This window comes from Oryctolagus cuniculus, chromosome 7 (genome assembly GCF_051225735.1).
Source record: "Oryctolagus cuniculus isolate XC-2025 breed Fujian yellow rabbit chromosome 7, ASM5122573v1, whole genome shotgun sequence".
In the NCBI taxonomy this organism is placed as follows: domain Eukaryota; kingdom Metazoa; phylum Chordata; class Mammalia; order Lagomorpha; family Leporidae; genus Oryctolagus; species Oryctolagus cuniculus.
Window position 1 is genome coordinate 133,433,737 of NC_142873.1, and position 27,999 is coordinate 133,461,735.

The 27,999-nt window shown below is 41.8% G+C and overlaps 1 protein-coding gene across 5 annotated transcripts in view; it reads right to left on the reverse strand.

Moving 5' to 3' along the window:
* Positions 1–27,999, reverse strand: part of RLF (RLF zinc finger) — a 104,264-nt gene that overhangs the window by 21,165 nt on the left and 55,100 nt on the right. For 2 of the 5 annotated variants that reach the window (XM_002715189.6, XM_089300922.1), the window contains exon 5: positions 22,932–23,134. The exons of 1 other annotated variant lie outside the window; for it this stretch is intronic. In XM_002715189.6, coding sequence (XP_002715235.3) covers positions 22,932–23,134 — 203 coding nt within the window. Of the gene's footprint in view, positions 1–22,931; positions 23,135–23,545; positions 23,730–24,063; positions 24,129–27,999 lie in introns of those variants that run through there. 2 more of the 5 variants (XM_051856646.3, XM_089300921.1) reach the window with 2 other exon arrangements.

Genomic DNA, 27,999 nt, shown 5'->3' on the forward strand with positions numbered 1-27,999 from the left:
GGATGAGTAGCAGAGGATGGTCCAACTATTTGGGTCCCTGCTGCCCAAGTGAGAGACCTGGGTGGAGCTCCTGGCTTTAGTGCTGGCCACTGCAGCCATCTAGGGACTGTGCCACACTGGATGAGAGGTCGGTCTTTCTCTCCAACTCCTGGTTACTCTATTTCAGATCCAGCTTCCTTCTAATGCATCCTCATGGGCAGCAGATGATGGCTCAAATACTTGGGCCCCTGCCAGCCACATGGGAGACTTGCAGGGAATTACTAGTTCCTGACTTTTGCCTAGCCCAGTCCTTGCAGGCATTTACGGAGTAAACAGGTAGATGAGAAATCTGTCTCACACTCTGTCCTCCCACTGTGGCACCAGCATCCCATATGGGCAGCGGTTCTAGTCCCAACTGCTCCACTTCTGATCCAGCTCTCTGATATGGCTTGAGAAAGCAGCAGAGATGGCCCAAGTGCTTGGGCCTCTGCACCTGTGTGGGAGACCAGGAAGAAACTCCTGGTTCCTGGCTTTGGATTGGCTCAGCTCTGACCGCTGCCACCCATTTGGGGAGTGAACCAGCAGATGGAAGACCCTTCTCTCTCTTCTTCTCACTGTCTATAAACCTCTTTCAAATAAAAAAAAAAAAAATTAAAACAACAACAAAACAAGTAGGGATAAGCCACGGAAAGGGGAGAATAAAATGAGAAAAACATTCCAGGGAGGAAGAAAAATACTTGCAGGGACCTAAAGGGTAAGGGTGGGCATGGTATTGAGGGAAGAAAAATACAGTATTTCAATATAGCTAAGGATAATCCAGCCTTAAGGGTAGATGAACTTCTTTTTCTAGTATCTCAGTGCCTTCTGAGTCTACTATACTGTTTGCAGGTAACCACGTTCTTGCACTGCCCAGTGTTAACTTTCTCTACCACTGTCTGAAATTAAGTTTAGTCTTAACTTTCTTTTTTTGTTTTAAAGATTTATTTGAGAGGCAGAGCTACAGAGAAAGGTCTTCCATCTGCTGGTTCACTCTCCAAATGGCTGGAATGGCCGCAGCTGAGCTGATCTGAAGCCAGGAACCAGGAGCTTCTTCTGGGTTTCCCATGTGGGTGCAGCAGCCTAAGCACTTGGGCCATTTTCCACTGCCCTAGCCTTAACTTCCTCCAAATGTTATACATCCCCCAGCAAGACCAAAATATTGACATTCTTTTAGTTAGCATTTACTATTTTGTTATAATCTATTTTCCAAAAGATTTATTTGATAGGCAGAGACAAAAAGTGAAGGAGAGAGAGAGAGAGAGAGAGAATGAATCATTTAGTAGCTTACTCCTCAAATGTCCCCAACAGCCAGGTCTGAGCCAGCCCAAAGCCAGGACCCAAGTACTTGGAGTCGTCATCTGCTGCCTTCCCAGGCACATCAACAGGAAGCTGGGTTCAAAGTGGAGCAGCTGGGACTTAGACCAGCACTCCAATATGGGAATACTACATCACAAGCCAAGGCTTAAACTGCTGTGCCACAATGCCAGCCCATTACTATCTATTAACTTGAATATTTTATTTCCTTCCAAGGTTTGTGTTAAAGAAGCAGGAAAAGTTTATGGTGCAGTTTTTGTACAACCTTCAAATTTAAGAACTTATTTGCCTTGGATATATTTAACTGAGCTGATAAGGGAACACTTTCACTTTATACTAGTAAGACATCTGATTATTTTCACAAGTAAAGAAACTGAAGCCAGAGTTTCTTTAAAGTCTATTATTTGCCCTTCCTTGTGGACTCTTAATCCCTTGGAAACAGAAAACAGACTTTTAAAAATATTTATTTATTTATTTGAAAAGCAGAGTTACAAGGAGAGAGTGGGAAAGACAGAGACCTTTCATTCCCAAATGACCACAACATCCAGGACCGGACCAGGCCAAAGCCAGGAGCCAGAAATTTGATCTTGGTCTCCCACATGAATGGCAGGGTCTGAGCACTTGGACCATCTTCTGCTGCTTTCCTAGGCACATCATCAGGGAGGTAGATCACGTGAAGCAGCCAAGATTCGAACTGGCACTCATATGGGATCCCAGCATTGCATGCAGCATCTTAATTTTCTGTGCCACAATGCTGACCCCAAAGATTTATTGATTTGAAAGGCAGAATGACAAAAGGAACAGGAGAGACAGTGAGACCGGGGGTGGGGGGGGTGGGGGGGTGGGGGGGTGGCGAGTGAGCGAGCTTCCATTCGCTGGTTCATTTCCAAATGCTTGCAGCAACTGGGGCTGGGCTAGGCCAAAGCCAGGAACCCAGAAATTCATCTGGGTCTCCCACATGGGTAACAGGGACCCAAGTACTTGGGCCATTATGTGCTGCCTCCTAGGAGCCTTAGCAGGAAGCTGGATAGGAAGTAGAGTTAACTGAGACTCAAACCTGCTCTACAATGTAAGATGCAGGCACCCCAAACAGCAGTGGTGTGGTTTTTTTTTAATATTTTATTTATTTATTTGAGAGGTAGAGTTACAGTCAGAGAGAGAGACAGAGGCAAAAGTCTTCCTTCCGTTGGTTCACTCCCCAAATAGCCGCAAAGGCCAGAGCTACACCAATCTGAAGTCAGGAGCCAGGTGTTTTTTCCCAGTCTCCCGTGTGGATGAAGGGTTCTAAGGACTTGGACCATCTTCCACTGCCTTCCCAGGCCATAGCAGAGAGCTGGATTGGAAAAGGAACAGCTGGGACTAGAACCGGTGCCCATATGTGATGCTGGTGCCATAGGCGGAAGATTAACTCACTGTGCCACGGTGCTGGCCCCCCAAACAGTGGTTTAATCTGCTGTGCCACAATGCCTACTCCTTTTATACTTTTATCTCCCTTAAGTGTCTGCCTCAGAATCTTCACATCAGAAATAAGCACACATCTGACATTTGTTTAGTTGAAGAGGATTTCAGCATTATGCTCTATATATCTGTTCCTTCTTGAATATAAAAAAGATATGAAAAAGAAATAAAATTAAATAGCTAAGATCACACTAAAAATCAAATCTATGCTAAGAAACTTCTCACCTGAAGTAAATTAAAATAAAGGTAATTGATGAGCTTTTGACAGTTTCAAGGACTATCCAGGAATTTCCTTGTGCTGGACTGAAACCAAACAATTTTCTGTTTTCAAATATGATTTATATGCTGAGAATTTATACTGTATAGCTATTGAGACAAGTGTGGAATACATACACCAAATAATCAAGTATTAATTTACATCTGTCTCACACTAGATATAAATTCCACAAGGGCAAATTGTTTCTTTCATTATTGTATCTTCAGTGGTTACAACAGTGCCAGGCAAATAGGGAACATCAATAAATATTTGTTGGAGTGAGAGATAACAAGATAAACCACTTAGTGGCCACAAAATGAATGGCAAGAAAAATACACGGAGCAGGAGACTGAAGATTGTAGTAATAACACAGATTGTGGTACATAAAGGAGACTTCAAAGAAAACTGCTCCCCAAGAGATTATCAGAGTCTAGATGAACAAGGTAGGGTGTGGTTATCTGATGTAACTATAAAGGAGGATACCATTTAGCTGGCAGAGAATGGAAGGGAAAATTAAATAATATCAGAGCCTTAGGACAGAACTAAACTGCACACTATCTGGAAGACATCCTGAACAAGAGTTGTGCCGCTTTGCATGGCACAAAAAGGATCAGCCAAAAACTGGTGCAGACTGACATTTAGGCGGCTCAGCAAGCCCTAAAGTTTGGCATGGGGCTCTTCCCCTCCAAAAAAGACACACCTCTGGGAAAAAACAAACAAACAAACAAACAAACAAACCACATGAAAGAGGAGACAGGAGGTATGGTACTTTTTGCTGATTTCCGTAAAGGCACCTTATAGGCTAATGGTAATGGAAGAATGAAAGACACGGAATTTATCCATGGAGTTTTAGGTGGAAATTCAAGCATGTGTTATTGTTTTCATTTGAATATATACTGAAAAGAGATCCCTTGAGATCAGTGTTTAGTTTGATTAACCTCTATTCATTAGATTTCTTCTAATTATAAAAACATTCATGATATAAAAGTGAAAAACCTAAGTCGTTCTCTCACAGTTGTCCCTTCTCAAAATCTCTTCCATAACAAAAGTCTGATGAACTTAAGGATACTAAAGTATAAATCACACATAAACACAATCAATGGCATCTGAATTTACCAATGTTAAAAATGTTAGTAGGCCGGCGCCGCGGCTCACTAGGCTAATCCTCTGCCTTGCGGCGCTGGCACACTGGGTTCTAGTCCCGGTCGGGCGCTGGATTCTGTCCTGGTTGCCCCTCTTCCAGGCCAGCCCTCTGCTGTGGCCCGGGAGTGCAGAGGAGGGTGGCCCAAGTCCTTGGGTCCGCACCCCATGGGAGACCAGGATAAGTGCCTGGCTCCTGCCATTGGATCAGCGCGGTGCACCGGCCGCGGCGGCCATTGGAGGGTGAACCAATGGCAAAAGGAAGCCCTTTCTCTCTGTCTCTCTCTCTCACTGTCCACTCTGCCTGTCAAAAATAAATAAATAAGTAAATCTTTAAAAAAAAAAATGTTAGTATAAAGGCATAAGGTGCTAATGCCAGAAATTTGGGAAGGCAAAGATGAAAACATAACATCTCATCCTCTGAATTCCAAATGTAATGGCTACATACCTTCCTGCCAGCCCTGGGTATGAATGAGGAATAAAAACAAAGAGTTGCATAAGAATCATACCTGAAAATCTCCTGAGGCAAAGTACTTAGAAACCCCGGGTGAAACCTAACAAAAGTACACTCTGAACTTTTCTGAACACTCAGAAAAGTAAAAGAAATCACAAGGGGGGAAAAGTGTGACTTGGAAATGGCCCTAACTTGCTGAATCATTGATAATTTCATTAACTAAGAGGCTAGGTATTTTTTGTTTGTTTTTTAAAGATTTTATTTCTTTGAAAGGTAGAGTTACAGTCAGAGAAGGAGAGACAGAGAGAAATGTCTTCCATCTGCTGGTTCACTCCCCAAATGGCTGCAATGGCCAGAGCTGGGCCAATCCAAAGTCAGAAGCCAGAAGCTTCTTTCAGGTCTCCCACGTGGATGCAGGGGTCCAAGTACTTGGGCCATCTTCCACTGCTTTCCCAGGCCATAGCAGAGAGCTGGATTGGAAGAGGAACAGCTGGGACACGAATTGGCACCCAAATGTGATGCCAGCACCATAGGCGGAGGCTTAGCCTACTATGCCACAGTGTGAGCCCTGGGCAGGGTTTTTATGTCTTGAACAGAAGATAACAAAGCCTGGACCTGAGGACAGGAAGTTGGCACTGATGTTTTCCACAAAATGCTGGGACCCTCAAAGAGGTAAAAATTGAGAGACGGGGAAAACCACAAAAATGGGTAGACTCAGGAAGGCAACAGAAAACTCTTAGTGTGTGAATCTCAACCTGATTCTGATAGGACAAAGACAATTTTGAAAATTTATATCCTTAGGTTAACATAACACTAAAATTCTCAGACATAAAGCACACTCTATTCTAATTTGTCCACAAAAACCGCGCTCAGGAGCTAGCACTGAGGCACACTGGGTTAAGCCACTACCTGCAACACCAGTATCCTATATGCATGCCAGTTCAAGTTCTGGCTGCTCAGTTTCTGATCCAGCTCTCTTTTAATGTGACAGGGAAAACGGCAGAGGATGGCCTTAGTGTCTGGACCCATGTCACCCATGTGAGGTCAGGATATAGTTCCAGGCTCCTGGCTACATCCTGGCCCAGCCCAAGCCGTTGCAGCCATTTGGAGAGTGAACCAGCAGACGGAAATTGTTTTTCTGTCTCTCCAATATAAAATAAGTATAAAAATAAATCTTTAAAATCTTCATATAAAATAAATCTTAAAAACAAAGCCTGAACTCAGGAGCAGGCAAAGTGGCGCAGTGGACTGAGCACTGCTTGGGGCACCTTCATCACACATCAAAGTGCTTGGTCCTCACAACTATGGACTTCCAATCCAACTTCTGTTAATGTACCTGTGAGGCAGCAGATGATGGCCAAAGTACTTGGCTTCCTGCTACCGAGGTGGGAAACCCAGATGGAGTTCCTGGTTCCTGCTTTTGGTCTGGCCTACTGCTGGCTCTTGCAAACATCTGGGGAGTAAATCAGTAGATAGAAGATCTTGTTCTGTCTCTCCCCCCTCCATCACTATGTCTTTCAAATAAAAATAAATCTTAAAAAGCAAAGCAAAATAAAACGTAGGGGTCAACACTGTAGTACAGTAAGCTAAGCTGTCACCTGTGATGCCAGCATCCCACATCAGAGTGCTGAAGTGAGTTGGGTTGAGTGTTCGGCACAGCAGTTAAGGTGCCTGCATCCCATTTCAGTGTCTGGGTTTGAGTCTTAGCTCTGTTTCCAATTCCAGTTTCCTGCTAATACATACCACAGGAGACAACGTGCGATGGCTAAAACATTTGGATTCTTGCCACCCACGTGGGAGCTCTGGCTGAGTTCCAGGCTCCTGGCTTTGGCTGGCGCTGAACCAGAATTTGGGGAGTAAGCCAGCAGATGGAAGATTTCTGTCTTTCAAATAAATAAGAACATTTAAATATCTTGAGGTTTATGGCCTACCCATATAGCTTATCCTGAAGACTACTCCATGTGAATTTGAGAATACATATCCAGCTGATGTGGAGTATCCTATAAATGTCTGTTGGTCTAGGTTGCTTTAAAGTGTTCAAACCTTCCATTTCTTTGTCTACCCATTATCGAAACTGCATACTTAATAAGTCTCCAACTATAATATTTATCGATGTTCCCCTTCAATTCTGTCAGTTTAGGTATTTTGGACTCTATATTTCTCAGACTGGATAACCTCAACTCACCTGCTCCATTCAAGTTTGTTGTTTGTTTCTTTTGCTAATACCCATCTGATGAAGAACTTTTCTCATGAATTAACTTTAGTAATTGTATTCTAAAATTTCTATGTGGTTTGTATTTATAATTTCTACCTCTTTACTGGTATGCTCTATCTATTGACATGTTGTTCTCATACTGCTTAAAATACTTCAGACATGTTTATTTTGGTTCTTCAAATATACAGATTGACCTTATTATCTATAGTCTGTATATGTGAATTAGCTGACTTACTAAGTCAATACACCATTTTTGTGATCATTCATGAACATACACTGAGTTGTGAAAAATTTGAGTCACCTGATGTGACATTACCAGCGGAAGTCAACAGGATGACATTCTACCTTCAATTTTAGCTGCCACACTGTAAATAATGGTCCTTTAGTGCATTCTATTTAATGCCATGTTTTTCTCATTTCTATGCTTTTTGTTAGTGATCCTGCCACTCAACATAGACCCCAAATGTACTGCTGAAGAGCTAATGTTTCTACATACATGACTATGATGCACTTTATATAGAAAACATGTGTTAGACAAGCTCCGTTCATGTATGAGTTATGGGGCTCACGAGTTATGAGTTGTCCATCAGTTCAATAAATAAAGCAGCAATATACATCTAATAAGGTAGTTTTAACCAGAAATACACATAGAGTTCATATACGGATTGGTTGAAGGACAAAAGCTCACAAGACTCTAATTGTGCATTTCCGTTGGAAGCAATGGTTCATTATTCACTAATTCAGGGTGCAGTGAAAGAATTGACTGCATTATAGTAACATATCTAAATTCTTTATCCAGGAGCAGGCATTTGGCACAGCATTTAAGACACTGGGATGTCTGCTTCCTATATCAGAGTGCCTGAGTTCAAATCCCAGCTCCGTTCCCCATTACAGTTTCCTAATATTCACCCTGGGAAGAAGGTGATGATGAAAGTAGTTGGGTGCCTGTCACTCATGTGGGAGAACTAGAATGAGTTCCTGGGTCTCAGCTTCTGCCTAACCGGGAAGTGAACAAGCAGATGAGAACACTGTCTGCCTGTCTATGTCTCTCTGCCTTTCAAGCAAGCTTTAAAAAAAAAAAAAAAAAGTTCTGTGTCTACTGAATCCTGTGTGAATGCTTCCTCAAAAAACGTTTCTACTGGCTGCTTTTTTCCTCTGAGTAAGAATTATCATATTTCTTTGTATGATAGTGGGATTTTTTATTTTCTTTGCAGCAGCCGGGACATTAACCAGCATCCATATAGGATGTCAGTGCCGCAGGTGGGGGCTTAGCCTACTACGCACAGCCCCATGATAACTGGAATCAAAGAAAAATTTATTTATTTGAGAGGCAGAACCATATAAAGACACAAACAGAGGAAGCATCTCCAAATGCCTGTAATGGTTGGAGTCAAAGACAGGAGCCATTAACTCACTTCTGGTCTCCCAAATGGCTGGCAGGAACTTAATTAGTTGTGTTATCACTGCTCCCATCAGGGTTCACATTAGCAGAAAGGTGGAATCAGGTGCAGAGCTGAAACTTGGACCCATGCACATCAATACAGAATGTGGATTTCCCAAACAGCATATTAACCACTAGACTGAACACTCACTCAAATGACAATATTTTAACTAATATTAAGAATACTCCAATAACTTTGTGGAAAAATGGAATTAAAAGACATTTATTTTAAAATCCATGCACAAGGCTCTTCAAAAAGTTCATGAAAATGTTATTATAAAAAAATCTATACATGGGTTTCAAAATTTTTTGCACCAAAATAATGTTATCTTTTGTCCATTTTCTCATGAACTTTTTGAAGCACCCTCATATATTAGGACAACTATAGAAATGAGATTTCACTCATTTCTCTATGGTTTGTTCTGTGATTTTTCTGGAACAAATTTTTTTTTTCCTTTTTTTTTAAGATTTACTTATTTGGGCTGGCACTGCAGCTCACTAGGCTAATCCTCTGCCTGAGGCACTGGTACTCCGGGTTCTAGTCCCAGTTGGGGTGCTGGATTCTGTCCCGGTTGCTCCTCTTCCAGTCCAGCTCTCTGTGGCTCGGGAAGGCAGTGGAGGATGGCCCTGCACCCGCATGGGAGACTGGGAGGAAGCACCTGGCTCCTGGCTTCGGAATGGCGCAGTGCGCCAGCCATGATGGCCATTTGGGGGGGTGAACCAATGGAAGACCTTTCTTTCTCTCTGTCTCTCTCTAACTCTGCCTGTTAAAAAAAAAAAAAAAAATTTTATTTGAAAGAGTTACACAGAGAGAAAGAGGGGCGGGGGGGAGGAGGGAGGGAGGGAGGGAGGGAGTGGGAGAGAAGTCTTCCATCTGATGGTTTACTCCCCAACTGGCCACAATGTCCGGAGCTACACTGATCCGAAGTCATCCCCGATATGGGATGCTGGCACTGCAAGCGGCAGCTTTACCTACTACGACACCGCGCTGGCCCTGGAACAATACTGTAACATCTGCATATTCGTCAGGTGTGATCACTGTAGTCTCTGCTCAGTTAGCTTAGTGACTGGCTATATATATACATAGACATTTCCTTAAATGCCTCGAACAGATAAGTCTCTTTCTGTTGAGATGCTCTGTGTGTGGTGGGGCATGCTTTCAATAATTAAGGCAGTTTACAACTCTGCCTTGCCCTTACTCCTCCACTAAACCAGAGGTGAGGGATGAGGGCCTTTTTAGGCAGAGACCTATACACGGAAACATCTTTTAAAGTCTCAAAAATAAGTCAGAGCTTTTTGAAGTCCCTTATGCGGAGACAGCATTGTGGCTCTGTGGGTTAAGTCTCAGTTTGCAAAAATGGCATTCCACATCAGAGTGCTGGTTTGAGTCCCGGCTCTCAGCTTTCCTATATAGTTTCCGGCTAATGTGCATAGGAAGGCAGCAGAAGATAGCCAAAGTACCTGGGCCTTTGCCACCCACGTGGGAGACCTGGATGGAGTTCCTGGCTCCTGCCTTTGGCCAGGCCCAGCTATGGCTGCTGCGGCCATCAGGGAAGTAAACTAGTGGTTGGATCTCTGTCTCTCCCTGCCTTTCAAATAAATGAATGAATCTTAAAAACAAAAACAAATCAACAACAACAAAAAATCAAAATTGCCTGTGGACAACTCAAATCCCAGCTTTTCCTTTTAATTTTTTTGGTCAACATCTTATTAATCTAACTGGTGATATGCCTCCTCAGACAACTGTTATGTTAAATAATTACCAGAGATTATTTCTGGCAAATATCCTGGGGAGACCGTTTCTGGCACAAGTGAACTCTAAGTCAAATAAACAGAAGTCCTGATGATGGAGCTTTGGGGCAAGAACAAATAATTACAATTTCCTAGGAATGAACTTTTGGGGAACTCCAAATCTATTCTGCCTCCTCAGATTGCTGCTAGGTTGCTGTTTTTCACAGGTACTGTAGTTGCAATGCTTATCATTTTCAAGAGTACTGTGGAGCTTTAGAAAAGAGGATGGGAAGTAAGACAAGCTAAAATACCACCAAGCTCCCTGTTCTTACTGAGATTTATCTTCTTCTTCTTTTTTTTTAATAAAATCTCCTCAGGTTGTTTTAAGCTTTTTGTCATTCTAAAGAGTTCCAAAATGTTATTCTCATTCACTCCCTGGTTTCCAGTAATAACTATATCAAACCTCTCCCTAAGTCTCTTGCCCCTGTGTCTTGTCCATCTTTGTAGCCCTAGTGCCCAGCAAGTACTCCAGTGGATGTATTTTGAAAGAATGTAATATTTCCAACTATTACACATGAATCTAAACTTCTCTTAAAAGAAAATGTCTATCTTCAATATAAAAGAAAGGAAGCAGGGAATACCAATAGTGTAAAAGGGAGCCAGCTGGCATAAGAGAAGCTGGGTAGAGGCAGCATATTTTTCTGCTTAACCTATCAATATAAGCTAGTCTTCTACCAGTGTCATTAATGATATATACTGCCAATAACTTTTTCTAACAGATTTTGAAAAACTGAAATTGGTGTTTTATTTTTTCAAAAATGAATCAAAAAAGATTTCAAGTTCTTCATGTAACAGTCCTGACTTCCATGCTTGTAGAATAGAAAGGTGGGAGTTACAGTTAGCAAACTTACATTTCAAGTATCCTGGTCCTACTTTTAGAAAAAACATCAGATTCACAGACATCACTTGGAAAAAAATGCTTCACATTAGTTTTTAAAATGTCGGCCTTTGGGGCCAGCACTATGACAGTGGGTAAAGCCACTGCCTGCAGTGCCGACATCCCATATGGGCTCTAGTTCGACTCCCAGATTCTCCACTTCCATTCCAGTTCTTTTTTTTTTTTTTTTTTTTTTTTTTTTTTTGACAGGCAGAGTGGACAGTGAGAGAGAGAGACAGAGAGAGAAAGGTCTTCCTTTTTGCCGTTGGTTCACCCTCCAATGGCCGCCGCTGCAGCCGGCGCACCGTGCTGATCCGATGGCAGGAGCCAGGATCCAGGTGCTTTTTCCTGGTCTCCCATGGGGTGCAGGGCCCAAGCACCTGGGCCATCCTCCACTGCACTCCCTGGCCATAGCAGAGAGCTGGCCTGGAAGAGGGGCAACCGGGACAGAATCCGGTGCCCCAACCGGGACTAGAACCCGGTGTGCCGGCGCCGCAAGGTGGAGGATTAGCCTATTGAGCCACGGCGCCGGCTTCATTCCAGTTCTTTGCTATGGCCAGGGAAAGCAGTGGAAGATGGCCCAACTTGTTGGGCCCCTACACCAATGTGAGAGACTGGGAGGAGGCTCCTGGCTCTTGGTTTTGGATAGGCACAGCTCCCCTCTCTCTTTCTCTCCCTCTCCCTCTCTTTGTCTGTGTAACTCTGACTTTCAAATAAATAAATCTTTAAAAAATAAAATGTCAGCCTTCTTGGGGCCAGCGTTGTGGTGTGGTGTGGTAAAGTTATCACCTGTGATGCCAGCATCTCACATGAGTGCCAGTTCTTGTCCCTGATGCTGCATTTCCAAATCATGGTTCCCTCATATAGGCCTGCGAAAAGCAGCAGAAGATGGCCCTCGTGTTTGGGTTCCTGCAACCCACACAGGGAACCCAGATGAAGCTCATGGCTCTAGCCCAGATCAACTCTGGCCGTTGCAGTCATCTGGAAAATGAACCATTTTTCTGTCTCTCTCCCTCTCTGTAACTCTGATTTTCAAATAAATAAATCTTTGAAATGTCAGACCACAGATAGGCAATATTCCTTACATGGATACTTACACTTTTCTTTTCTTTTCTTTTTTTTTTTTTTTTTTAGAAAAGATTTATTTATTTATTTGAAAGTCAGAGTTATGCAGAGAGAGAGAAGGAAAAAGAGGTCTTCCATTTGCTGGTTCACTCCCCAACTGGCTGCAATGGACAGAGCTGAGCTGATCTGAAGCCAGGAGCCAGGAGCCTCCTCCGGGTCTCCCATGCATTTGGGCTATCTTCTACTGCTTTCCCAGGCCAGAGCAGAGAGCTGTATAGGAAGTGGAGCAGCCAGGACTCGAACCGGCGCCCATAAGGGATGCCGCCACTACAGGCGGCAGCTTTACCCACTACGCCTCAGCGCTGGCCCCCGCATGTTCCTTAAAGAAATAAATGGTCATTAGTGCTTCTACATAAACTTTACTACTGTGTATCTGAGAGACGCCTAAAATGTCCTATGAATTCTTCAAAATTATGTCTCTGATTGACTCTCTATAATGACCCTACAGTGTAATTATATGTATACCAAAATACTCACACATAATCCATTAAACTGTGACTAAAAGTTAAATCCAGATGCTTATTAACTCCTGGAAAGACATCTCTTCAAAGCTGTTTTTTTAAAAAAACTCTGTTTTAGAAAATATAATATTTAAGCAGGCAAGTTGTCATACAGCCTTTCTACCATTTGTGTATTTCTTAAGCATGCATGTTACTGCCTATATGAGAACACAGTAAAAATATTAAATTGCAATTTTAATTAAATACTTTGTAGTTATTCCTTTTCAAAGATTTATCTTAATACTGATTCTTATTTAAACTACAGCTGGAATTTCTAAGCTCTTGTTTACTTTTTCTTCTACTCCCAAACTGAATTCCCCTTGGGTCCCATTTCAATGTATTTGCTCTGTTTATCGTTTATTCCTAGTGACTGTGTCAATTCCCAAAGGTGTTACACTAGTGAGTAAATTAGATCCTATTTGTCTTTCCTTTCTCCATCAAAAGAAAAAAACAAGCCTTTGCTATTGTCTCTCAAACACATCAGAAACTGAATACAGAGGTTCTTCAGGAATCAAGACTAAACTGAATCCCTATCTCATCAGACAAGAGCTCTGATAACAGATATTTTGGCTCTTTAAAATAAGTAAGTGCTTCATGTTTAAAACATTATTCTTCGTTTCATATGTGGAAATGCTTATTCTTTGCAAAAATATTCCCTTTAAGAAATATTCATTTGGAATACTAGGCCACTGTAAAATTTGTAAATTTCATAAAAAATTTTCATCTCACTCAATTCTGTATTAATCAAGTATTAAAACCTTGAACCCCAGGATTCCAAGGAACTCTTCTACCCTCCAGACCTACATTTCTGGAAGGACTCACTCTTTATACATTGGGTTCTGAATCTTGGCTTTCAGATGACCTAGTCAATTAATCTTAATTGTATGTGTCTAGCTATACTTCCCCAGTAGAGGTTTCCCATTACAGACACCCGCTACTGGGAGACCCACAGGTGCCAACATACAAAGTATCTTTATTCCCAGCTGTTGCTGAAGCTAATTTAACTCTCCTCCTGAACTCAGCTGAAGTAGACAGTAAATGTGTAACTATGCAACCTCTGAACACATGATGACTTTAAACTCCAATTAAAGAACATTTAGTGATTCCGTAGTACTTTCCCAAAGTAAACTAAAGATTTTCTTTAATTCTGCTGTCACATGCAAAAGAAACCGTCACTAGATCAGAGACGAATGAAATTATGATGGTGTCAGTCTCTTTTAAAATAAATGTGTTAAATGTTTTTACATTGATGTATTTAACAAATTAATCCCAATCATGATAAAAAATGCTTTAAATTATACCTGTATGTATGTATAACTATGAATGCAATGACTTACTTACTACCAATATATTCCAAGTAACAACACGGCTCATCACTGCCTATCAATTAGAAATAAGTGGTACAGTGGGAAAAGGACTAGCCAGGTGACCTGCACTCTAGTCTGGACTTGTTATAAACAACCAGGAAAGATTACTTATAAAATAAAGCTGATTCTCTTTCCACGTCCTCCCTATTCCTTCACTCCTTCTCTGTCATCTTAGTAACAGAGCAACAGTTCTTCTAGTCTTCCAGGCTACAAGCCTTGTAAGCCTCTGCAAGGTATCTCTGTACATCCTTCTCTGCATTTGTCCTGTCAGCTAGTCCTCTTTGCTCTCTTGCTCACTCCAATCTCTCATCCTAAACCTAATGTATACTACTGTTTCTAATGTTCCCAAAAAATTACTTTAGTCATGCCACTTCCTACCTTCAAAGCCTTCCTAATTCCTACTTTATCAAATGTAAGCTCTAAATGCTCTACAGCTTCTTAAGTTTTTTTTTTTTTCCCCCAATCTAACAGATCTTTCTTCTCATAAGACTTCAATACCATTCTGTCTTGGCAGGGAATCCCCTAGTGGGCCCCTGCAAAATACACATTAATTTCTTTACCTATCAGTCAGTTAACCCCAAATCATCTTTTCTATCCATCCAAACTCCACCATTATTTCAAAGTTCAACTCGGGCTAGCGCTGTGGTGCAGTGGGTTAAAGCCTCGGTCTGCAGGGCCAGCATCCCATATGGATGCTAATTTGAGTCCCGGCTGCTCCACCTCTGATCCAGCTCTCAGCTGTGGCCTGGGAAAGCATTAGAAAATGGCCAAAGTCCTTGGGCCCCTGAACCTGCATGAGAGACCAGGAGGAAGCTCCTGGCTTCGTATCGGCATAGCTCTGGCTGTTGCAGCCATCTGGGGAGTGAACCAGCAGATGGAAGACCTCTCTCTCTCTCTCTCTGCCTCTCTGTAACTCTGCCTTTCAAATAAATAAATAAATAAATCTTTAAAAAAAAAGTTCAACTCAACAATTAATTCTTATGTCAAGTCTTATATGTCATACAACGTGGATATTCTCTGTCCCTACACTTCTACTGAGCTTAGAGGCAGCATCATATACCTTAATACTTATTTTCCTATAACCATTTCTGGCAAAGAAGGTCATACATATTGTTCTGTATCTGCCAATGCCTAATACACTAGAAACAAAGCAGTTTTAAATAAAGGCTGAGAGATAAAAGGGAAAGTTTTTGTTGTTACAGGATGAGGCGGTACCAAATTCCAGGCGTAGCATTTTTGCTGTTCCTTCTTTTTCTGGTACATATCAGGTGCTGAGAACAGCCATTACTACTACATCTTACTCTGATTACATTTCCCAAACACACAATAATCCAGCTATTACTAGAGGTAAGCAGTATGTATCTCATTACCCTACTCAATAACTGCAAATAAATATATTAGTATACAGGTTTATAGTTAGCCCCTCAAATGCTTTAAAAAATACGAACAGATTCAAAGGAGGCTATCTCTATGTATAGAACTCTTCTTTTCTGTCCAAATTTAGATTTCATCTTTGATCAATCTTGACTACTCCTCCCTAGTTCTGTACCCTAGGCCTAAACAATTCTTGCATCAAGGCCTCTATTTATAAATGCCAGGAACTGTGTTTGATGCTTTAGTTATTTCCACTTTTGAACTACCCAGCTATCTTGTGAGATACCAACTATCACTTTGCCCACTTTATGGATAAAGAATGAAGCTACCTGCCTAAGGCCATATGGATACTAAATGCCAAGATTCAAGCCTACATATTCTGACTGCTGCTTGTACTTCTCTAGACATTTTGTGAAAAAGCACACTTTGCCTTTGTTCTCTGGCAGATCTAGTCTCGTAATAAGCCAGCCAGCATGTTTCCTGACTTAAGAGTCACAAATGTGACTGCTTAAGTTTCCTCTCTGAGCAAACAAAACAAGAGAAACCCCTCTTCGGAAGAATTCTATTCTAATTAAGAGCCAGAACTGGGGAAGAACCAGACACTCATAACAGAAGGTTTGGAAAACTTAAATAAGAAGACGTGTGTGGATGAGAACGATATGTGCAAAGCAAAGCAAACTCTGAGTCCACCATTTAGTGGGTCAGTTATATAATCTGAGTCTCAGTTAATTGCTATCCTATTCGTAGGATTTTTATAAGGATTAGATGCCAACACATTTAAAACACATAGCATAGTTCTTAGAATAGGCAAGTGCTCAATAAATGTTTTCTATAACTATTTTTAAGGTTGAAGTGGGAAGTCTGAAAAGACAGGCAGTGCTAATTATTTTATCCTTTGATTTCTCCATGGAAAGAACACCCAAAAAATTATTAGTGAGGCTGTGAGGCATAGCTTCAATCAATGGTTGGGGAAACTACCCACTCTTGCCCACCTTATAGGCAACAACTGGCTGTTACATGTCTGTATCCTATATCAGGGGCTCTTCTGTATGGCCATTTCCCAACACACAGACAACCAGCATTCTGCAATTCTATCCACACACACAATCTCTGCCTACACAAACCCTTCACTTCAAATGATGGCTAAATCTCAATGTGCAAAGGTTACATGGTTTCCCAATGGGATGTTGCTAACCCAAAATCCTGGAATAAAGAGTTTGTGAGAACTTGCAGACCAAAGTTGATACAAAGGAGAGGATACCAGGAGCCAGAATGGAATCACAAATTCCTAGAATCATTTTGGCTACAGAGAAGTATCTCAGATTTCAACAAAGAATCTGACTAAAGCTTCTCACAAAGGGTAGACATGACTTGGGCTAAGCAGGGTATTAGGCATCTAGAACAATCACCAACTCAAGCATCAATCTATGATTCAATCATATGCAGGAATCTGAATCATAGCACTATACTTAGTTTCACCATGTCCCACAATTTAGAGAAAAATATGAACTGCAATTTTAGGATTCAAAAAGATCTCCATAGGCAGGCATTTTGATTCAACAGGTAAGCCACCACCACATCACGTAAGAGTGCTAAGTCCTGGCTCCTACACTTACAATCCAGATTTCTGCTAACACATCATAGGAGGCAATAGATGATGGCTCAAGTGTCTTGGGCCCCTACGGCACATGTGAGAAACCTGAAGGGAGTTCAGGGGTTCTAGCTTCAGCCCAGCACAGCCCTGGCTGTTGTGGGCATTTGGAGAATGAACAAGCAGATGGAAGAGCTCTATCTCCACCACTGCCACCTGCCCTGCACCCTCAGCACTCTACATTATGGCTGCCACACTGCACCGATCCGAAGCCAGGACCCAGGCGCTTCCTCCCAGTCTCCCATGCGGGTGCAGGGCCCAAGGACTTGGGCCATCCTCCACTGCCTTCCTGGGCCACAGCAGAGAGCTGGACTGGAAGAGGGGCAACCAGGACAGAACCAGCACCCCAACCGGGACTAGAACCCAGAGTGCCAGCGCCGCAGGGGGAGGATTAGCCTAGTGAGCCGCGGCGCCGGCCTATTCATTTTTTTAAAAAAAGATTTACTTACTTGAAAGTCAGAGTTACACAGAGAGAGAGAGAGAGAGAGAAAGAAAGAGAGAGAGAGAGAGTGAGAGAGCGAGCTTCCTTCTGCTGGTTCACTCCCCAATTGGCTGTAACTGCCAGAGCTACACCGATCCGAAGCCAGGAGCCAAGAGCTTCTTCTGGGTCTCCCATGCGGTTGCAGGGGCCCAAGGACTTGGGCCATCATCTACTGTTTTCCAGGCCATAGCAGAGAGCTGGATTGGAAGTGGAGCAGCCAGGTCTCGAACTGGCACCCATATGGGATGCCAGCACTTCAGGCCAGGCATTAACCCATTGCACCACAGCCCCAGCCCCAGCACTCTACCTTTTAAAAAAAAGAACTCCTGAGACTGGCTTTGTGGTGTATCAGGTAAAGCTGCCAGCTGCAAAGCTGGTAACACATATGGACACTGGTTTGAGTACTGGCTGCTCCATTTCTGATCCAGCTCCCTGCTAATGGCCTGGAAAAAGCAGTGGAAGACAGCCCAAGATCCTGGCTCCTGGCTTCGGCCTGGCAACTCTAATCATTATACCTATCTGGGAATCAGTGGATGAAACACTTTCTCTCTGTGAGTCCCTTTCGCTCTGTAAACTCTTCCAAATTAAATAAATAAATAAGTAAATCCTTAGGGAAAATAAAGCCCTCCAAGTGAAATTTTAAAATTTGAAAAGCATGAATGGAATGTTTCAGCTTCATATTCTGGTCATAATTTATGTAATGAAGCTAGAAATCCTAGTAAGAAAATACCAAGGGCTGGGGCTTAACTTTTTATTCATTCAATAAATGAGTACTGAGTGCCTACATGGCTAAGAATTCTTCTAGAACGTAGAGATACAGCAATGAACAATGTGTTTCCATTCATACACAGTTTATAACTGGGTAGGAAGAAACAGAGAATAAGCACAAATAACACCCAAGGGAATTAGTAACATGTGCTATGAAGTCATTTTAGGAGGCTTAATATCTGTAATAATTACAGAAGATATTTACTGAAAAGAGGGTATAGTAGGAAGTAGGGCATTATTTTAGATGGGACAATGAGGAAGGTTTCATCTTGTGGAAGGACATTCTGGGCAGAGAAAACAGCAAGTATAAAACTCTAAGCAGGCCGGCGCCACGGCTCACTAGGCTAATCCTCCGCCTGCAGCGCCGGCAACACTGGGTTCTAGTCCCGGTCGGGGCGCCGGATTCTGTCCCGGTTGCCCCTCTTCCAGGCCAGCTCTCTGCTGTGGCCTGGGAGTACAGTGGAGGATGCCCAAGTACTTGGGCCCTGCACCCCATGGAAGACCAGGAAGATGCACCTGGCTCCTGCCAGCGGATCAGCGCGGTGCGCCGGCTGCAGCGCGCCGGCTGCGGCGGCCATTGGAAGGTGAACCAACGGCAAAGGAAGACCTTTCTCTCTGTCTCTCTCTCACTGTCCACTGTCAAAAAAACAAACAAACAAAAAACCTCTAAGCAAGAATCGTGCTTGGTTTGTTCTAAGAACAACAAAGAAAAGGTGGCTGGAGAGCAGTGAGTATTAAGTTATAGTAGCCCAGGATCACGGCACACAGAATAAAGACTTAAGGATTCATTCTGAGGAAGATGGAAGGCTGCCGGATGGTTTCAAATAAAGGAGTGGAATGGTCTGACTTAAGTTTTAGCGGGACTACTCTGGTTAGTTTTGAGGAGAAAAGAATATAGAGGCTATAAGTGAGAGCAAGTATGTCAGTTCACAGGCTTCTGTATCCATCTTACATCTAAAGTCTAACATGGCATTTGAGATATGAACACTTCTGCACACAAAAATGAGGGCAATATTCATTATTTTGTGTCTTTAATATTACTGGTAGTAAAACTCAGGTCTGGGCCGGCACTGTGGCTCAATAGGCTAATCCTCCACCTTGCGGAGCCGGCACACCGGGTTCTAGTCCCGGTCGGGGCGCCGGATTCTGTCCCGGTTGCCCCTCTTCCAGGCCAGCTCTCTGCTATGGCCAGGGAGTGCAGTGGAGGATGGCTCAAGTACTTGGGCCCTGCACCCGCATGGGAGACCAGGATAAGTACCTGGCTCCTGGCTTCGGATCAGCTTGATGCACTGGCTGCAGTGCGCCGGCCACAGCGGCCATTGGAGGGTGAACCAACGGCAAAAGGAAGACCTTTCTCTCTGTCTCTCTCTCTCTGTCCACTCTGCCTGTCAAAACAAACAAACAAACAAACAAAAAACCAACTCAGGTCTGAATCTCAGCTTACTCATCTTAACTTTGTAACCAGGAATGTATTACTGAATCTGAGCCTCTCTTTCCTCATTAATACAATGGAATTACCTCAGAGTTGCTGTAAAGATTAAACATGACAAAGCACATAAAGTAGTTAGCACAGAGCATAAAACACCGTAAGGACTAAGAAAAAAAGTGGTAGTCAGTTATTCATTACCCCTTCTACCTCCAACAGAGAACACAGTTGGAAGGCAACTGACTAAATAGACAACTCATAAAAACAAAATCCTAATACCAAGAGCAATAGTTGTGGCATGTTACATATGACATGTTATTAGCCACATAGGCAGAGATAATAATTAGGCAATAGCTATGAGCCTTGAGTTAGGAGGAGAGGTAGGGGCTGGAGAGAAAACATTTGGGATCGGACTATAGTAGGTATTGAAAAACCACGAGGCAAAATGAGATCATTGAAGGCAGAAAAAGAGGTAACCTAGAGGCCAATGTTGTGGCCACCACCTACAATGCCAGAATCCTGTATCACAGGATCAGTTCAGTCCTGGCTGCCCCTCTTCCAATCCAGCTCCCTGCTAATGTCAACTGGGAAGGCAGCAGAAGATGGCCCAAGTGTCTGAGTCCCTACCAATCACATGGGAAACCTGGCCTAGGCTCAGCTGCTTTGGCCATATGGGAAGTGAACCAACAGATGGAAGACCTTTCTCTCTCTCTAGGCCTCTGCCTCTCTGTAACTCTGCCTTTCAAATAAAAATACATCTTTAAAAAAGAAAAAGATGTGACCCAATGACAGGGTCATTGAATATTGCAATATTTATCAAAGAGCAAAATAGAAATGAAAAGGAGCTATCAGTGAAGAGTTAAGTAGACCCTAGAAACCAAGTGAAAAGCTTTGTCAAGGCAACAAACTAAAAAGTTAACATAAGATTTAATGATCTAGTAGACTGGCAGAGGCAAATGTCATATTATAATGTCTTAGGGGAAAAACAGTTCAATAGTAAATGTGGTGGTGGCATTTGGTAGTATTAAGACATCACTTGGGATGCCCACATCACAAATTTGATCGCCTGGGTTCACATTCCAATTTTCTCTCTTTTTAAAGATTTATTTATTTATTTGAAAGAGTTACACAGAGAAAGGAAGAAAGGCAGAGAGAGAGAGAGAGAGGTCTTCCATCAGCTGGTTCACTCCCCAGTTGGCTGCAATGGTTGGAGCTGCACCGATCCGAAGCCAGGAGCCAGGAGCTTTCCCAGGTCTCCCACATGGCTGCAGGGGTACGACTTTGGCCATTTTCTACTGCTTTCCCAGGCCATAGCAGAGTTGGATTGGAAGTGGAGCAGCTGGGACTTGAACCGGGAAGCCAGCACTGCAGGCGGCAGTTTTACCCACTACTACATCACAGCGCCAACCCTGTCCAATTCTCGCTTAATTCCAACTTCCTGCCGATAGGTATCGTGGAAGGCACCAGGTAATGGCTCAAGTACTTGGGTTCCCACCACCCACACAGGAGACTCAGACTGAGTTCCCAGCTCCTAGCTTCAGCCTGGTCCAGCCTGACTGTTGGAGGCACTTAAGCAGTGAACCAGCAGACAGGATATCTCAGTCTGTTTCTCTCTCTCTTTCAAATAAATAAATAAAAATTTTAAAGAATAGTAAATTTAGACAATCCATTCAAGAAACAATACTGAGAAGGTTCTAAGAGAAATAGGACAGTAACTGGAAGAAGCAGGCTGTATTACTGATGAAAGAAATAACAGCTGTGGGAGGTTATAGAAATTACATAAATATAAGTGCTGTGGGATGGTTACAACAGAGAGGGAGAAACTGATGACACAGTAGAGAAAAGAGGAGCAGATGGAGATTTACGGATAACCAGGACACTGGTAGTTGAACAAGTACAATCAAGCAGAGGAAATAAGAGTGTATGCAAAGGAGAGATAATGATAATTCATGTATCAGTTCTGAGTGGCAGGTGAGGGAATTAAAGGCTGATGATGAACTAAAACTAAAGCCTAGGCATTCCTAGTTTTTAAAAATAATTTACTGAAACTATTAGAGAAAATTAGTTCCAACTTTTCTAAGAGAAATGATTCACGTTTAAAGAAGGTTACTATCAGGCTGATAAAACAGCTTTTCAAAAACTCAATCACTTTGTTATTTTCCATGGTATCCGGTTTTGGCTACTTAAACATTGGTCAAACTATAGTCCTGGGGTCTAAAGTCCTATACTTGTCTGCATACAGAGTTAAATGCATAATAGAGTAAGTTAGACTAAAACTAAGTGCCACTCTCTTTAGCTTATCCTTTAACACTACTGTTAACAATTTCTGCACTTCTCAAACATAGTAAAATCATTGATCTAAGAAGAAAAAACAACTTTACGGAGCCAGCACTGGGGCACAGCAGTTTAATATGCTGTTTGTGATGCCAGCATCCCCTTTGGGTCCATTTGTTCGAGTTCTGGTTGCTCCCTGCTGATGCACCTGGGAAAGCAGAAGACTGTTCAAGTACTTGGGGCCCTGTCACCCATGTGGGAGACACAAATGGAGTTCTTCTGGCTTTGGCATGGCCAGCCCAGCCATTGTAGCCATTTGAGGAATAAATATGTGGATTGAGGAATTCTTACTTTCTCTGTCTCACTCTGTCACTCTGCCTTTGTTTTCTTTTTTTTTTTTTTTAAAGATTTATTTATTTATTTGAAAGGCAGAGTTACAGAGAGATCTTCCATCCGCTGGTTCATTCTCCAAACGGCCACCAACGGCCAGGGCTGTTCCAGGCTGAAGCCAAGAGCCAGGAGCTTCTTCTAGATCTACCAGAAGGAACTCAGACAGTTGGTTCATCTACTGATGCTTTCGCATTAGCAGGGAGCTGGCTCAGAAGTGTAGCAGCCAGGCCTCAAACTGGCACCTATATGGGATGTTGGCACTGGAGGCCACAGCCTAAGTCACTGTGCCACAGCACCTCCCCCTACTCTGCCTTTCAAATAAAATAAATCTTAAAAACAACTTTCACATTCAAAGACTTCACAACCTACCATTACTCAAACATGTAACATACATTTGTATATACTTTAATTACCTGCTTTTCAAATCCACTGATAAAACCTAACTTTATATTCAATCTATGTAATAGATATATAACTGAAATGGTACATTTTGGTACCCTAAAAAAAAGGGGTCTTAGTTTTCATTCAGATGGGAAAAAAATAGTCATAAAACATTATCAAAATCTATTAATTTTCACAGCAGGCATGAATGGTAACAGTTACTTACTTACCTCCTTAATAGCATCTTCATTAGGGAGCATGGAACATAAACATGTGATATAGGCTTGCTGAAAAGATGATACATTTGAAATTTCTTTAGATTCTGCACATAGTTTTGATAAAGCAGTAGCCTGGGGGATGCAGTTAGATTTCAATAAATGTTTTATTCGCATTTGCAGAAAGGAAGGTCCTTCTTGTGCAATCAATTTATTGACTAGAAAAAAGGAAAATTAAAATAGTTTGATAACATACCATATAATATGTCAGACTTTTTAAGATGAGTTTGATATCATTTCTTATTGATTTGTTTTAATAAAAATTCAGTAGATATAAATGAGTTTATTAACGCTCATACATGAGAGGAAAAGAAAGTAACTTTGCTAATGATTCCCATATCAATTAGTAGTTTTATTTTGAACATCAAACCTTTTAATAAAGCTGACAACATTTTATATCAGAATAAATTATTTGACCTTCTCCTCTCTCTCTTTCTGATGAGCACAGTAAGGAAAGGTGAAATGAACTATAAGCATAACTGAAGTACATGAAGCATATAACCTACGTAATGTAACTATCAATTGAACAGTTATTAGATATCAAATTTTAAGCTAAACTTTTTATATACCTCTCATTTATTCTTCACACCACCACCAAGGCAAGTATTATTATCCCCAGTGTAAGGTTAGGAAAACTGATATTTGGAGAAGTTAGGTAACTTGCCAAGGATTCCAAAGCCAGTGGTGCTCTTTCCTCTAAATCAGGCATTTCTCAAAGTGTGTTCCACCGACCAAAAGACCTGAGAGATAGTCCTAGAAAAAAAAAGGATTCCTTGGTCAAATCTCTGAACAGTCCTGCAATAAATAAAACTGTTCACTTTCATTTAACTCTATGTTTCCCAAATTGATTTGACCAGAGAAACCTTTTACAGATATTATTAGTACCCTCGAAAACATAAGTTCCTGGTTCAGCGCACACTTTGGAAAATGCTGCTTTGAGCAGTAGTGAGTATTAAGCACCTAGCAGCAAATGTACAGTGCTTTGGATTTCTGAGTAACAGGTACAATATGTATGTGGTAACATTATTAATATTACTTAAAAGAACATAGAAAGAATATTGCATGTCAAGCCAAGTGGTTGAGTTACCTAATTGCTTTAGCTGGTTGATCTAAAATATGGTTTCTCAGACTTGAAAGTGCCTTTTGAATCACCTGGGAAGCATATTAAAATGCAGATTCTGAGTCATTAGGTCTGGGATAGAAACCTTAGATTTTGCTTTCCTAAAAAGCTTCCCAGTAACACCCATGTTGCTAGGCCTGTAGGCCTATGAATATTTATAGATGTGGAACACCAATGATCTATGAATAAACCACTGGCCAAACTTTAACTATGTATCAGAATCAACTACAGAATTTTTAAAATAAATATTTATGTAGGTATACACAAAATATGTAAACACACACACACATATATATATAATCGCAAATTTCAAAAGGTACACAAAAATGTATGCAGCTGACAGCTATTTCATTCTAGCCTAACCTCAGTGCCCTACAGTTTCCCTCCCTGAGAAACTGCAACTGCTTCCAACTTTTTGTTTATCCTTCCAAAAATAATCTGAGTACAGAAAACATTTCTTTTCCCACTTAGTATATCAAACAAGTCATTCTGTCATCAGTACATTTAGAGTCAGCCCATTATTTTTAACAACTAAATAGTATTCCAGGAGGAGACACCAAGATAGCAGAATAGGGAGGGAGCTTACCGGTCCAGTCTAGGGGACCACAGTTAAAAAAAAAAGTGAAGAGAGTGTAACCTCAGGGAAGAATTAGGGAGAGAACAGCAGAGCAAACTCCATGCAAATTAGAGGGCCACTTTAGATCTATGTGGAGGGTATGGGCACACACGGTTAAAGATCCCAGGAGTCAAAAGCCTCAGCACCAGCTTTGGAGAGTGAGGTGAGACCAGACTGCAGCAGCCCAAGCCACCGGCGATAAAGCTGCAGGAAGAGCCTGGTGTGAGTCTGGCTTGGAGCCCTGTTGGGGACAACATACCTACCAACCTACAGGGAATAAAAGGGGGACACATTTCTCTCTTCCCCATCACCCAGCACTGGTGTCCTCTAACTGAGGGTGGGCAGGCGCCATTCTGGACATACGTTACAGCTATGCCAGCTTGCGTCTGTTTGGGAGAACTGATGGGGGCTGGAAGCTCACGACTGTGGGAGTCTTGTGTGCTAGGTCTGTGAAAACACTGTGGCTGTGTGGGAGAGCACTGGGTGTGGCTGGGTCTCTGGGTAGTCACTGTGGGCGGCTCCACACACTCCAGGCTCCCTGATTCCCTGGTGAGGGTCACTGCTTCAGATCTGTGCTCACACCAAGGGCTGCACAGATCCTTTATGTGATTCTTGTGGCAGCGTGGAAGAATACTGTATCCACTGGGGACAGCACCCAGGCATTGGTCTCCACGGAGGAGAGGAGGTAAGCATGAGACTATCTCAAAGCTGAACAAACCTCCCTTCTGGGGGAAAAAAAAAGAGAGAGAGATTTACCATGCCCAATTTGTGAGTCAACTTAGACACTCCCCTCACCCTGCAGCACTGAACAGAGCTCCCTGCCACATCCAGCACACGCCTCAGGGTATTCACTGAAAGAGCACACACTCCACTAAGTCACAGAGGCATAGTCCAAAGATAAAAGCCATCACAGGGGGGAAAAAAAAATAACAAGTATTTCCACAAATGCCTAAAAACAAATGCAGCAATTCAAGAAACAAGAATAAGGAAGACAACATGATGTCCTCAAAGAAACACAAAACTTCAATACTAAAATGTGAAAATGAAGAGATTGAAGAAATGCCAGAAATGGAATTAAAAAAATTGATCATAGGAGTACTTAGAAGTAATTAGAAGCAAATCCACGAACTAAAGAAATCCATACATAACATGAAAGAAAAATTTTCTCATGAAATTGAGATTTTAAAGAGAAATCAAAATGAAATATTGAAGAATTCAACAGAACAAATAAAGAATGTGGTAGAAAGCCTTAAGAGGAGACTCAGTGAGACAGAAGAAAGAATATCCAAGTTGGAAGACAAATCTCTGGAAATTTTACAGTCAGAACAAAAGAAAACTAAAAAACGGTGTTGGAGGTCTAAGGGATACTATCAAATGACCAAACATACAGGTCTTAGGAGTTCCTGAAGGCATGGAAAGAGAGAAAGGATTAGGAGGCCTTTTTAGTGAAATAATTACAGAAAACTTCCCTAATTTGGAGAAAGGGGCATCCAAGTAGGAAAAGCACACAGACATGACCAGAAAAGCTCTTCACCATGACACACTATAGTCAAACTCTCCACAGAAAACACAAAGAAAAGATCCTAAAATATGTATGAGAGAAATGCCAGATTACTTTCAGAGGATCTCCAATTAGACATAGCTGACTTCTCTTCAGAAACCCTACAGGCTAGCAGAGAATGGCAAGATATATTCCAAGAAAAAAAAACCGGCCAACACATAATACTGTACCCCGTAAAGCTCTCATTTATGAATGAAGGTGGAATAAAGACCTTCCATAACAAACAAAAATTGAAAGAATTTGTCACCACTCGTCCAGCCTTACAAAAGATGCTTAAGGATGTGCTACACACAGAAACACAAGTCATCACTATGAAAGAAGGTGAAGGCAGAAAATTTCCCAGTAAAAGTACAAAGGAAATCCTGAGTAAATAATAGGAATATTTATGGAAAAACAGCAAGGCCATTGATATTACTTATCAATAGTCACCTTGAATGTAAATGACCTCAACTCTCCAGTTAAAAAATACAGACTGGGGTTGGTGCTGTGGCGCAGGTTAATCCTCCACCTACAGCACTGGCACCCGATATGGGCAAAGGTTCTAGTCCTGGCTGCTCCTCTTCTGATCCAGCTCTCTACTATGGCCTGGAAAAGCAGTAGAAGATGGCCCAAGTACTTAGGCCCCTGCACCCATGTCAGAGACCTGGAAGAAGTTCCTGGCTCCTGGTCTTGGACCAGCCCAGCTCCTACTGGTGGCGACCTTTTGGGGAGTGAACCAGTAGAGGAAAGACCTCTCTGTCTCTCCATCTCACTGTCTGTAACTCTACCTCTCAAATAAATAAATAAATAAAATCTTAAAACAAATAGATTGAATGGATTAAAAAATAAGACCCATCTATTTTCTGCCCACAAGACACACATCTCACCAACAAAAATGCACGCAAAAAGAGTTGATGTTGATGTAGCCATCCTAATATCAGACAAAATAGACTTTAATACAAAAACTGTTAAAAGAAACAAAGAAGGGCACTATGCATGATTAAGAGATCAATTCAACAAGAACATGTGCCTATAATAAACATATACGTACCTAATTACAGGGCATCTGGCTATTTAAAAGAAATGTTCGTGGATCTAAAGGGAGACATAGGCTCCCATACCATAGTAATGGGGGACTTCAATACTTCACTTTCAGCAATGGACAGATCAACCAGGCAGAAAATCAGCAAGGAAACAGTTAATCGATACTATAGACCAAATGGAGCTAAGGGATATCTATAGAGCTTTTCATCCTACAGTTGCAGAATATATGTTCTTTTCACCAGTGCATGGAACTTTTTGTAGGATAGACCACAGGCCAGGTAATAAAGCAAGTATCAGCAAATTCAAAAAAATCAAAATCATACCATGCATCTTCTCTGACTACAATGGAACAAAATTGGAAATCAACAACTCAAGAACCTCTAGAACATATGCAAACACATGGAGACTGAATGACATGCTCCTAAATGAACAGTGGGTCATAGAAGAAATCAAAAAAGAAATCAAAAACTGTTGAGGAACAGTGGAACAGTTTTTTTCCCCATACTATCTGTTGAACTCTTTACTTAGTATAGAGTTAATCTTTTGTGTATAAAGTTAATTGAAAATAGATTTTTTTTTCCTCACTTGCAGAGATCTTTCTTTTAGGTTTGTTTTTTGTTTGTTTGTTTGTTTGTTTTGTTTGTTTTGTTTTGTTTTTTTGCCAGAGTGTCTTGGCTTTCCATGCCTAAAATACTCTCATGGG